At 53.5% G+C, this 13,899-nt stretch overlaps 1 protein-coding gene across 1 annotated transcript in view; it reads right to left on the minus strand.

The window, feature by feature from the left end:
* Window positions 1-13,899, minus strand: part of tnni3k (TNNI3 interacting kinase) — a 175,960-nt gene that overhangs the window by 102,525 nt on the left and 59,536 nt on the right. The window contains exons 19-21 of the mRNA XM_052011797.1: window positions 13,366-13,418; window positions 9,258-9,390; window positions 8,295-8,404 (exon numbers count right to left, since the gene is read on the minus strand). Of these exons, the coding sequence (XP_051867757.1) occupies window positions 8,295-8,404; window positions 9,258-9,390; window positions 13,366-13,418 (296 nt within the window). The remainder of the gene's footprint in view (window positions 1-8,294; window positions 8,405-9,257; window positions 9,391-13,365; window positions 13,419-13,899) is intronic.

Here is a 13,899-nt window from a genome sequence, read left to right on the forward strand (position 1 = left end):
CCATGTCACCTGCACTTCAGGGCCGGTGGGACTGACGGTGGCAGTCGTCATTGTCCTGTACAAGCAGGGACTGTGTCCCCGGGAGAGGAGACGTCCAGTGGCCGGACCAGACCCAGGTCACCCAAGGGATCAGATCCTCGGGAGGTTCCCTGGCTGAGTCTTTACTGGGGGATGCCCCGGGGAAGCTGTGTCATCAGGTAGCTCAGCCAAACATCCCAAGCTCTCCCACCTTAGTCCCAAGACTGGGCAAAGAAGCAGCAAGGAAACACTTCAACCCTGCCAGGAGCAGATGTGGGTGAGGAATTACTGCGACCCGGCACATACACTCCAAACCATGCCCACCAGCTGCGTCGGGAGGCCAGCGGGTAAACTCTCTGCTGGGACAACACGAGGAGGCAGAGCTGGGAATCTCTGGGGCATTGACCAGGAAGTTACTGCACCTCCTGGAAGTTTCCAATTGGGATACGTCACGGCGCTCTCTGTGTGGAGTTTGCACATTCTCCCTGTGGGTTTCCCCTGGGTGTCACAGAATGGGCCAGCACAGAAACAGGCCCTTCGGCCCACCACGTCCATGCCAACCCTTTTGCCCGTCTACGCTAATCTCATTTACCGGCACTAGGACGGTCTCCTTCTACACCTTGCCTGTTCAAGTGTCTGTCTCAATGCCTCTTAAACGCAGTGTCTGTACCTGATTTCACTGCCTCCTCCGGCAGTGAGTTCCAGATATCACCCACTCAAAAACTCTCCCCTCAACTCCCTCCTCTCACCTTAAACCCATGCCCTCTTGTTTTGATATCCTGACCACAGGGAAAAAAGTTTTGACCATCTCCTCTGTCTACGCCCCCTGTGATTGTATAAACCTCTGTAAGGTCACCCCTCAGCCTCCTTCTCTCCAGGGATAACAGCCCCAGTGTATCCAGCCCCCCCCCCCCCCCCCCCCCCCATAACTAAAATCCTCCGGCATCCCAAATATGTGCAGTTCGGTGGGTTAATTGGCTGCTGTAAGTTGCCCCCAGTGTGTGGGTGGGGGGTAGAATCTGGGGGGGGTTGATGGGAATGTGGGGAGAATGAAATGGGATCAGTGTAAATGAGTGGCTGATGACTGTCATAGACCTGGAGTCACACAGCACAGTTGGCCCACCATCTACTCCCATTTCCCCACATTTGGCCCATATCCCTAGAGTCATAGAGTCATAGAGCACTACAGCTCAGAAACAGGCCCTTCGGCCCATCTGGTCCACGCCGACCTGATCTTCTGCCTAGTCCCATCTACCTGCACCCGGACCATATCCCTCCAAACCCCTCCCATCCATGGACCTATCCAAACCTCTCTTAAATGTTACAATTGAACCCGCATCCACCACTTCCACTGGCAGCTCGTTCCACACTCACACCACCCTCTGAGTGAAGAAGTTCCCCCTCAGATTCTCCTTAAATATTTCACCTTTACCCTAAACCTATGACCTCTAGTTCTGGTCTCACCCAACCTGAGGGGAAAAAGCCTGCATGCATTCACCCTATCTATACCCCTCATCATTTTGTACACCTCTGTAAGATCTCCCCTCATTCTCCTGCGCTCCAGGGAATAAAGTCCTAACCTATTCAACCTTTCCCTGTAACCCAGGTCCTCAAATCCCGGCAACATCCGTGTAAATTTTCTCTGCACTCTTTCAAGCTTATTGATATCTTTCCTGTAGGTAGGTGACCAGAAATGCACACAATACTCCAAATTCAGCCTCACCAACATCTTGTACAACTTCAACGTAACATCCCAACTCCTGTACTCAGTGCCCCAAAATGCTAAAAGCTCCCTCTACACCTTTCCCATCTGTGTGCCTGTCCAAGTGTCTTGTAAGATCAGCTCTCATTCTCCTATGCTTAAATGAAAAAAGTCCCAACCTGCTTGACCACAACTCAGTCCCTCAAGTCCTGGCAACATCCTCATAAATCTCCTCTGCTCTCTTTCCAGCTTAGTGGCATCTTTCCTATTGCAGGGTGACCAAAAGTGAACACCATACTCCAAGTGCGACCTCACCAACGTCTTGTCCAACTGCAACATAACTTCCCAACTTCTATACTCGATGCCCTGACTGATGAAGGCCAGTGTGCCAAATGCCTTCTTCACCACCCTGTCTACCTGTGACACCACTTTCAGTGAACCATGTACCTGTACTCCTAGGTCCCTCTGTTCTACAACACTGCCCAGGGCCCTACCATTCACTGTGAAAGTCCTGCCCTCATTTGTCTTCCCAAAATGCAACACCTCGCACTTATCCAAATTAAACTGCATTTGCCATTCCTCAGCTCACTTACCCAACTGATCAAGATCCCTCTGTAAATCCTGAGAACCACCTTCACTGTCAACAGCACCACCTATTGTAGTGTCATCTGCAAACGTACTGACCGTGCCTTGTACATTCTCATCCAAATCACTGAGAACGAGGGAATCATTGGGAATCATTCCCATGCCCATCAGCCTGGGCTAGGTTGGATGGGTTTTGGGGCAAGATGGGTCAGGTTCTCTGCAGTGAGGTATGGACAGGGTGGGAGAGTGGTCCTGAACCATGGGATCTCACTGTGCGCTGGGACAGGAGCGAGCTGCAGGCAAGTGCTCTCCTCATCACCTCCTCTCTTGTCTGGTCAACAGAAGGTTCCTCAGCTTGGCGCCATCACCCAGGAAACAGTTCCGACCTGCCAGAAGGTCCCATCGGAATGAAGATCCCGGAGAGGGGGCATTGGAAATGGGAATCCATGGCCAACACGAGGGGCCAGGTGGTCACACCACCCCCATGGCCACCTGCTCACCACACCACTCTGCCCATCGCCAGCGTGCATTCCCACACCAAGGCGCTTGCTCGAGAAATGCAGCCATTTTGTGGATCCTGTCATCGGCCATTCCCAACAGGGAGAACTCAACGTGTGGGGCCACTGCTAAAGAACTACCTCCTCAGTAACCAGGACTATCATCATTCCCATCACTATAGCAACAGCGTTGTGCTGGAGAGGGCCAGGATGTTGGGTAGGGTGGTGCGAGGGGAAGGTGGGACATCCAGTGCAGACCCATGGGCAGATATGTTGGTCTTTGCCCGTCGCTGGGGGGTTGGAGCCGGACCTGACCCCTTCGGAAAGCCAGAGCAGAGGCCGCACCCGGAGAAAGGTGGGAGATCCGGAGACACTCAGTGCATTGGGCAGGTCGATGTTCCTGGAAGAGTTTGGCGAAAGGACAGGGATTGGAGACCAAAGTCTGTCACGTTTGACTTGCTGGGACTAAGTTTGGGATTATCCGGTTCCACCGAGATCCGGACAGGTGCTGGAAGAAGGCCAGAGAGCGAGGGAGGTTGGGAGGGAGGGGAAGCTGCCCTGGGCAGAGCCCAGGGGGACAAGGGCAAGGGTGTGAGGGAGCCCCGGGGAGGAGGCAGGAGGAGGGTGTTCCCGCTGGGAACTCCGGAGAACGTGCTGATGGTGAAGTTCATCCTGAAGCCCACCAAACCTGCCACGGTTCGCCCGGTGCGGGTGAGGGGTGTGGGGCAACCCCCGGAGACGGAGACACTGCTCACCCCGAAGAGGCCAGGGTCCAGAGCAGGCAGCAGGAGGAGGCGACCCAGAGCACGTCCTGCCGACTGCCACTACCCCACCGGGGGGTCACAGCACACTCCGAGGCCCAGGACATCGAGGAGGTGGTGGACAGCTTCCCCTCAAGGCCCATGCCCGGGGGAGGGAGCCCCAGGCTGCGGGGAGACGGCTGGGTTGGCCCAGTCTGCAGGGATCCCCTCGGGCATCAGCACGGCCCAGACCCGGGGCCCAGCCCTGCCCACGGGACCTGTGGTCACAGCCATGGGATCATCCAGTCCTGGGAGAGGGGCAGGAGGGACACCGAGACCCAGGGGAGGGATGGGAGGGGTACCCAGAGCTGGGGATGGGCTGGAAGGGACACTGAGACCCGGGGGAGGGGCGGGAGGGACTCCCGGTCCCGGGGGAGGGGTGACAGTGCTTCCTTCAGTCGGGCTTTCCCCTGGGTTGAGGATATCGGCCACTCCGAGGGCTGGAGGGGGCACGGAGTGTCGGGGGAGAGGGGGCGGAGGGAGGAGGGGGGCCCAAGGTTCGGGAGGGAGTGTGCCGGAGGGAGGGGAGGGAGGAAGGGGTGGTGGGGCCAGGGCTGTGGACCCTGAAGCAGGCCAAGGACAGATCTCTTTCCCTCTGGCCCCAGGCAAGGCTGGGGATCCCAGGCCTGGACCAGGTGACCGGGGCCGGGGGGGCCGTGGGAGCCTCGTGGACAACACCCCCGTCCCCCTGCACTGGGAGGGGGAGGGGCAGCAGGAGGGGAGGAGGGAGGTGAAGAGGTACGAGGGAACGGGGGAGGTGGAGGGGAGGGGGGAAGGAGGTGGGGAGGTGGAGGGGAGGGGGGAGATGAGGAGATACGAGGAGGGGACGGGGGAGGTACGTGTAGCCACACCACCCACACACAGGCCCAAGGAGCCCCATGCTGCCAAATATCCAGGGAAGATCCGGCTGGTGATTCCCGAGAGGCCAGGCAGTGAATCCAGACAGGCCTGTAATCGGAAAATCAGGTGACCGCCCACTTCCATATTTCATAAGAATCCCAGAGTCCTACAGCATGGAAACAAGCCCTTTGGCCCAACTGGTCCGTGCCAACCTAGATGCCCATCTAAGCCAGTCCCATTAGCCCAAGTTTGGCCCAAATCCCTCTAAATCTTTCCCATTCACGGACCTGTCCAAGTGCCTTTCAATGACACTATTGTACCTGCCTCAAGCACTTCCTCCGACAGCCCGGTCCATGTACTGACCAACCTCTGGGTGAAAAGGTTGCCCCTCAGCTTCCTGTTATCTATTATCTAACATCTAACAGGTTCCTAACATCCACCATCAAGGATCCCCACCATCCGGGCCGTGCCGTCTTCTCGCAGCTCCCGTCGGGCAGGAGGTACAGAAGCCTGAAGTCCCGCACCACCAGGTTCAGGAACAGCGACTTCCCTTCAACCAGTCGGTTCTTGAACCAACCGACAAAACCCTATAAGGTCACCCCTCAGTCTCCTACGCTGCAGTGAATAAAGTCCTAGCCTGCCCAACCTCTCTCCATAACTCAGTCCCTCGAATCCCAGCAGCATCCTCGGAAATATCCCTTTGCACTCTTTCCAGTTTAGTGACATCTTTCCTATAGCAGGGCGACCAAAACTGAACACAACACTCCTTGTACATTCTCATCCAAATCATTGATATAGAAGCAATATTGATTTCCTTATGACACAGGAGAATGCCCTTCAGCCCATCGAATCTATGCTGGCTCACAGAGCAATCCCATTTCCCACTGATTTTTCCTGTAACCCATTCTCCCCACATTCCCATCAACTCCCCCAAGATTCTACCCCTCACCCACACACTGGGGACAATTTACAGCAGCCAATTAACCCACCGACCCGCACGTCTCTGGGATGTGGGAGGAAACCGGAGCCTCCGGGGAAATCCACGCGGTCACAGGGAGAACGTGCAAACTCCACACAGACAGCGCTGGAGGTCGGGATCAAACCCAAGTCTCTGAAGCTGTGAGGCAGCAGCTCTGCCCACTGTACCCCACACTGTTGGGTGCAGGAGTTCCAGGATTTGGATGCCATCGGAACTCAGCGTCAGCTGGTCCATCCTGAGGCAGAGGGGGGGCCACAGCCCATTCTTATCCATATCAGCCCTTGGTAAGAGCAATCCCGTCTGTCCAACCGCACTCTGCCCCCTAGATACAGATCCAGTTCCCTCTGAACACCACACCTCCTGCAGGTCACTGCTGCACCGGCTCTTGGACGGGGTGGTTGGCTGAGCTCGGGACTGGTGCGTGGGTCGGACTGGGTAGGGATCGTGGATTCCACTCTCTGGGCGAGGGGTTAGTGAAGCAGAGGGGGTTTTACAGCTCTGTGCGCAGCTGGCCTCCTACTCCAGACTGAATCACCTCAAGGCTCCAGATCACGTGCTCAGGTCTCCCAAGCACAGATACCACACGGGGGGTGGGGGGGGGGCGTGGGGGAGGGGGTGGGTGCGGATTGGGAGACAGATCAGGAAAGGCTTTGAAAACCACATGTTAGAGCAGGGACTTTGCCCAATGTGATGTGGGAGGGAGGGGGAGTGATGGGGTGGGGGGGGGAGGGAGGGGGAATGATGTGGTGGGGGGAGGTGATGGGGAGGGAGGGGGAGGGATGGGGAGTGATGGGGAGGGAGGTGGATGGGGAGTGATGGGGAGGGAGGGGGATGTGATGTGGGAGGGAGGGGGAGGGATGGGGTGGGAGGGGGATGGGCAGGAGTGGGGAGTGATGGGGGGGATGTGATGTGGGAGGGAGGGGGAGGGATGGGGTGGGGGAGGGAGGGGGAGGGAGGGGGTGGGATGGGGGGATGTGATGTGGGAGGGAGGGGGAGGGATGGGGTGGGGGGGAGGGAGGGGGAATGATGTGGTGGGGGGAGGTGATGGGGAGGGAGGGGGAGGGATGGGGAGTGATGGGGAGGGAGGTGGATGGGGAGGAGTGGGGAGTGATGGGGGGGATGTGATGTGGGAGGGAGGGGGAGGGATGGGGTGTGGGAGGGAGGGGGAATGATGTGGTGGGGGGAGGTGATGGGGAGGGAGGGGGAGTGATGGGGGGATGTGATGTGGGAGGGAGGGGGATGAAAGAAGATTCTTCAGGAGAGAAAATCTTCAGAGAGGAGCATTTACAAGTCAAATTTTAGGCATTTTTCAAAATGGGGACTTTCATTCCCGACGCCTACCACCAGTGAGCGGAACAGTTTTGCAGTTTCTCTGCTCCTTTTGTAAGGGAAACTCTCTCCGTGAACAGCACAAATTGTAATAAAGTTCAGTAAACTTCAAAGTTGACCTGACGGTGATTTTTCGACATTCTTGACACTTTTAGACATTTCTTCGGAAGTTGAGGCCATTTGGCCCCTTGAGCCTGTGGATCCCCCTCCACCCTCCCAGCACTCGTACCATTCAACCTAGGCATTAGTAGAGCCAGAGACCGGGTTCAATCCCGACATCCGGCACTGTCTGTGTGGAGTTTGCATGTTCTCCCTGTGACCCCGCGGGTTTCCCGAGAGTCTCCGGTTTCCTCCCACGTCCCAAAGACGTGCAGGGTCGGTGGGTTAATTGGCTGCTGTTGGCCCATGATGTGTGCTGAGCTCATTAAACTAGTAACTAAACACCTCACTAAACTAATCCCCTCTGCCCACTCAGTGTCCATCTCCCTCCATTCCCCGCACATCCATGAGCCTGTCTGAGAGCTTCTTGAGCCCCTCTATTGTACCTGCCTCCACCCCCACCCCTGGCAGCACATTCCAGGCACCCACCACTCTCTGTGTAAAAAAACTTGCCCCACACATCTCCTTTGAACTTACCCCCCCTCACCTTAAATGCATGACATTATTAGACATTTCAACCCTGGGGAAAAGATACCGGCTGTCTACTCTGTCTGTGCCCCTCATAAACCTCTATCAGGTCTCCCCTCAGCCTTGGACGCTCCAGAGAAAATAACCCAAGTTTGTCCAACCTCTCCTTACAGCTCATACCCTCTAATCCAGGCAGCATCCTGGTGAACCTCTTCTGCACCCTCTCCAAAGCCCCCACATCCTTCCTATAACGGGGAGACCAGAACTGAATGCAATACTCCAGATGTGGCCTAACCAGAGCTGCAGCACAACTTGCTGACTCTTGAACTCAGTGCCTCGACTAATGAAGGCAAGCGTGCCATACGCCTTCTTTAGCGCCCTATCAACCTGTGCGGCCACTTTCAGGGAGCTATGGACCCAAGATCCTTCTGCTCATCAACGTTGTTAAGAGTCCTGCCTTTCCTCTTACATTTGATCTTCCAAGGTGCAACACCTCACCCTTGTCCGGATTAAACGTCATCTGCCATTTCTCTGCCCATATCTGCTACTGAACTATATCCCGCTGTATCCTTTCACAACTCTATACACTGTCAACAGCTCCACCAATCCTTGTATTGTCTGTAAACTTACTAACCCACCCACCCACGTCTTCAGCCAAGTCATTTATATAATATCACAGACAGCGGAGGTTTAAAGACACTCGGATAGGTCCACGGATAGGAAAGGTTTAGAGGGATATGGGCCAAATGCAGGCAAATGGGACTAGCTCCGGTGGACACCTTGGTCAGCATGGACGGGTTGGGCGAAGGGCCTGGTTCTGTGCTGGATGCATCAGTGCTGGCAGCCCAGAGGTCAGTGTGCGTGCTAACACCACCTCCTCACGTTACGTCAGGGGCAGTGGATGTGTGACCACTCACCTCTGGACAGGCGTTCCACCCCCTCATTAGCAGGGACGAGATGGGCTTGGGAATGGAGTAGCCAATGGGAGGCCTCACGTGGTGGTACGCCATGTCAGCAGCTGCAGCAGCTGGAAAGTCAACAAACAGCTGGTTAAAGCCCAGGCAGTGTCCTGACACACACACAACAGGAGGGAAGTCCTCCCCTTCCCACAGCACCACTCAGCAGCTCAGGGCAGCGCTGAGCAGGGCACCGAACCCCAATGAAGGTCAGCTGGGCACAATTGCAATGTTTACAGATACGTCGACAGGAAAGGTTCAGAGGCATATGGGCCAAACGCAGTTAAATGGGACTGGTGTAGTTTGGCAACTCAGTCGGCACAGACGAGATGAGCCGAAGGGCCTGTTTCCGTGCTGTGTAACTATGAATTCCCAAAACCTTGAACCAACCGGCACAACCCTAATCAGTTCAGCACCACTATGACCACTCTGATCACCTTGCACTAAAATGGACATTCTTTTGTTCTAATTGTGTTCTTTCCTGTAAAAATTGTGTATAATTTATGTTTTTCTTGTGAATGCTGCTTATCTGATGCTCTGTGCCTGTGATGCTGCTGCAAGTAAGTTTTTCATTGCACCTGTGCACACATGGACTTGTGCATTTGACAATAAACTCGATTTTGACTTTTAAAACTCCAATAATCCAGCACACCCAGGACGGGTGATTTTCTGGACTATTGGATGTGACTGTGTTAGTTCCCAAACCCACTGTCAACTTACTTTGTTTTCAGATGTCACACAGCACAGCACTATAGTAAATTTTCCAGTGAAAAGGGTGCAGGAAACGGGGCCCCAGAGAGCTCACAGGGTGCGAGAAATGGGGCCCCAGAGAGCTCACAGGGAGAGGGAAATGGGGCCCCAGGGAGCTCACCCCCACCCCCCCACATCCTTCTGTGTGTACCACCCCACTTTAGTCTCACTCACCTGGCTTGAGGTGACCGAAGGGGATTTCACCCGTTAGTAGTTCCCAGAGACACAGAGCATAACTGAAGACGTCGGCTTTGATGGTGTAGCGAGTGCACTGTGTAAAGACTTCAGGGGCCATCCACCGCAGGTTCTGTGTGGCAGACACACAGTTACACCGGGACACAGCGTTACACCGGGACACAGGGTTACACCGTGGCACAGGGTTACACCGGGACACAGCATTACACCAGGACACAGTGTTACACTGGGACACAGGGTTACACCGGGACACAGGGTTACACCAGGACACAGGGTTACACTACAGTACAAGGTTACACCGGGACGCAGGGTTACACAGGACACTGGGTTACACCGCGGCACAACAATACACTGGGACACAGGGTTACACCAGGACACAGGGTTATACCAGGACAGGGTTACACTGGGGCACAGGGTTACACCAGGACACAGTATTACACCGGGACACAGGGTTACACCGCAGTACAAGGTTACACTGGGACACAGGGTTACACGGGACACTGGGTTACACCATGGCACAGCATTACACTGGGACACAGGGTTGCACGGGACACTGGCTTACACCGCGGCACAGCGTTACACCGGGACACAGGGTTACACCAGGACACAGGGTTACACCAGGACAGGGTTACACTGCGGCACAGAGTTACACCGGGACACAGGGTGACACCGGGACACTGGGTTACACCGACACCATCCATAACAGCTCCACCTCAGAACCCTGGTGTTTCAGATTCCAGTCCCACCAATTCCTGATTTGGTCAGCTACAGTAGTGTAGCGGTTAGCGTAACGCTATTACAGCGCCAGCGACCCGGATTCAATTCCGGCCACTGTCTGTAAGGAGTTTGTACGTTCTCCCCGTGTCTGCTTGGGTTTCCTCCGGGTGCTCCGGTTTCCTCCCACGTTCCAAAGACGTACGGGGTAGGAAGTTGTGGGCATGCTATGTTGGCGCCGGAAGCGTGGCGACACTTGCGGGCTGCCCCCCAGCACACTCTGCGTAAAAGATGCATTTCACTGTGTGTTTCGATGTACATGTGACTAATAAATATATCTTATCTTATCTTATATCTCATAATCCCACAAAACAAGTTGACTTTCCTATCAATGGTTATGTTTAAAAAAATGTAGAGATAGGGAGGGGTGTAGGGACCAGAGGGGGTCACAGATACGGGGAGGGGTGTAGGGGCCAGAGGGGGTAACAGAGATATGGTGGGTGTAGGGGCTGGATCTAGAGTCAATAATCAAAGAGGAAATAACTGAATATAATTAAACTTGGTGAACATGGTTTTATGAAGTGAACCTTGTTGACAAATTTGTCCCAATGCTTTGAGGATGTGATGGAGAGCTGACAGAGGCGAACCTGTAGATGTAGTGTATTTAGACTTCCAAAAGGTATTTGTCAAGGTGCCACATGAGAGTCTGGTGAGTGAATTAATTAACTGGTTAACTGGTTTTCTCCAGTTGCAGCAGCAGAGGGGAGGAGCCAGCAGCTTCTGTTTTAGGTTGTGTCAGATTGGCTAAGTGTGTGGCAACTCAGCCAATAACGTAGGGTAAGGTGGTGTGGTCATTGTGAGAGTGGGAAGCTGAGGCTCAGGTGACGAGGCACAAGTGAGGAACAGGTAAGTTTTTTATTGTAGTTAAATTTGAAAAAAACACCAAATTACAACCAATTAAATAAGATAAAGGATGAAAAGCACAATGATGCCAGAGGAACTCAGCAGGCCAGGCAGCATCCGTGGAGAAAAGCAGGGGGTCAACGTTTCGGGTCAGGACCCTTCTTCAGGACAGAAGACAGGCAAAGGGGGAGCCCGATATACAGGAGGGGAAAGAATATTGGAAAAAGAAGATAGGAAATTCCTTTTCCTATCTTCAGTCCTGAAGAAGGGTCCTGACCTGAAACGTTGACCACCTGACAAATCTGTTGAAACTCTTTGAGGAAGTAACAGGCAGGATAGAGAAAGGAGAGTTATTTGCTTGGATTTTCAGAAGGCCTTCGACGAGGTGCTGCACATGAGGCTGCTAAACAAGATAGGAGCCCGTGGTATTACAGGAAAGGTGCTAGCATGGAGAGAAGATGGGCTGACTGGCAGGAGGCAGGGTGGGAATAAAGGGGGCCTTTTCAGGTTGGCTGCCGGTGACTCGAGGTGTTCTGCAGGGGTTGGTGTTGGGTCTGCTACTTTTCACGTTGTATGTTAATGATCTGGATGATGGAATTGATGGCTTTGTGGCCAAGTTTGTGGATGATACAAAGATAGGTGGAGGGGCAGGTTGTGTTGAGGAAGCAGGGAGTCTGCAGAAGGACTTGGACAGGTTGGGAGAATGGGCAAAGAAGTGGCAGATGGAATACAGCGTAGGGAAGTGTACGGTCACGCACTCTGGTAGAAGGAATAAAGACGTAGACTGTTTTCTAAATGGGGATCAAATTCAGAAATCGGAGGTGCAAAGGCACTTGGGATCCTAGAGCAGGATTCCCTGAAGGTTAACTTGCAGGTTGAGTTGTAGTAAGGAAGGGAAATGCAATGTTAGCATTCATTTCAAGAGGACTAGAATATAAAAGCAAGGATGTAATGCTGAGGCTTTATAAGGTGTTGGTCAGACCACATTTGGAGTATTGCGAGCAGTTTTGGGCCCTATATCTAAGAAAGGATGTGTTGGAGAGGGCCCAGAAGAGGTTTACAAGAATGATCCCTGGGATGGAAGGGTTAATGTATAAGGAGCATTTGACAGCTCTGGTCCTGTACTCACTGGAGTTTAGAAGGATGCGGGGGGGATCTCATTAAAACCTACTGAATATTGAAAGGCCTGGATAGGGTGGACATGGAGAGGATGTTTCCAGTAGTGGGAGAGCCTAGGACCAGAGGGCACAGCCTCTGAATAGAAGGCTGTCCCTTTAGAACAGAGGTGAGGAGGAACTTCTTCAGCTAGAGGGTGTTGAATCTGTGGAATTCGTTGCCACAGACGGCTGTGGAGGCCAAGTCATTGGGCGTATTTAAAGCGGAGGTTGATAGGTTCTTGATTAGTGAGGGCGTCAAAGGTTACGGGGAGAAGGCAGGAGAATGGGGTTGGGAGGGAAAAATAAATCCGCCGTGATCGAATGGTGGAGCGGACTCGATGGGCCAAATGGTCTAATTCTGCTCCGACGTCTTGTGGTCTTAAGGTGTTGGAGAAGGTGTCAGCATGGACTGGAAACTGGCTGTCACAGAATCAGATTGAGGATAAATGGATCATCCTCGGGCTGGACGGGTGTAACTAGTGGAGTCCCCCAGGGATCAGTTCTTGGTCCTCAGTTGTTTACTCTTTACATTGATGACGTGGAGGGGGGAATGAAATGCAAGGTTTCCAAGTTTGCCAATGATATGAGAATAGGTGGTGGGGCATGTTATGATGAGGACATTGTGATTCTGCAACGGGATATAGATAGAGTGAGTGATTGGGAGAAAACCTGACAAATGGAGGTCGATGTGGGGAAGTGCGAGCTGCTGAACTTCAGTAAGGGGAATCAAAGGCAGGTAATCTTCTCCCAGAGGGAGGTGAATCCCTGGAATTCTCTGCCCTGAGGCTGGTCAAGGTCGGATCACTGGATGTGTTTAAGGTGAAGACAGATAAATATGTGAAAGATCGGGGAGATGAGTGATGGGGAACTGGTACTGAAGAGGTGAGGCTGGCATAGATCAGCCATGATCATGTCAAATGGAGGGGCAGGTGTGAGGGGCCGAGTGGCCTACTCTGTGTTCAATCATCCTACCAACCCGCACGTCCTTGGGATGCGGGAGGAAACTGGAGCGCCCGGGGGAAACCCACGGTCACAGGGAGAACGTGCAAACTCCACACAGACAGCACCTGGGGTCAGGATTGAAGCTGGATTTGTAGAGCTGTGAGGCAGTGGCTCTACCGACTGACACTGCCACACAAATCCACACTTGGATTTAAGACCCCAAAATGACATCGAGTCAGCAGGTAAACTGCCTGTTCCCCGGAGACCAATTCAATAAATAAAACCAGTGGGTGACTGTTGCCTTGTAGGTTGTAGAGTCAGGGAGCAGTGGTGAAGGAGAACGGGAGACTGTGGAAGGACTTGACACCTACCCCTGGCTGTTTGGTCATGTTGTCTTCATCCATTGAAAGCAGGAACCTGGACTCTGGGAGAAGAGAGATCTTTCAGTAAACTGGCGCTCCTTGTATTGTGAACTTGAGAATATCAGTATATGAGAATCTGTGATTGTAGTCCGTTGTACAGTACAGAAACAGGCCCTTCGTTGTCCATGCTGACCACTACTTCTCACACCAGTGCCATTTACCCACACCTGCTCCATAGCCCTTATTATCTGATGCAAATCCACACACTGACATTGGAGACAGTCCGGAACTCATTCACCAGGCTAATTCCTGGGATGAGAGGGTTGTCCTGTCCCAAGTGACTAAAGAAATTGGATCTATAATTTGTAGTTTAGAAGGATGAGGGGAGATCTTATTAAAACATCTTGGACCCTGAGGGGACAGGACAGGGGAGATGTGGAGGTGTTTCCACCAGTGGGAGAGTCTCGAACAAGGGGACACAGTTACAGGATGAGGGGAGGACATTTAAAGCTGAGGTGTGTAGGGACACCTTCTCACAGAGGG

Source organism: Pristis pectinata, chromosome 3 (assembly GCF_009764475.1).
Source record: "Pristis pectinata isolate sPriPec2 chromosome 3, sPriPec2.1.pri, whole genome shotgun sequence".
Classification (NCBI taxonomy): Eukaryota; Metazoa; Chordata; class Chondrichthyes; order Rhinopristiformes; family Pristidae; genus Pristis; species Pristis pectinata.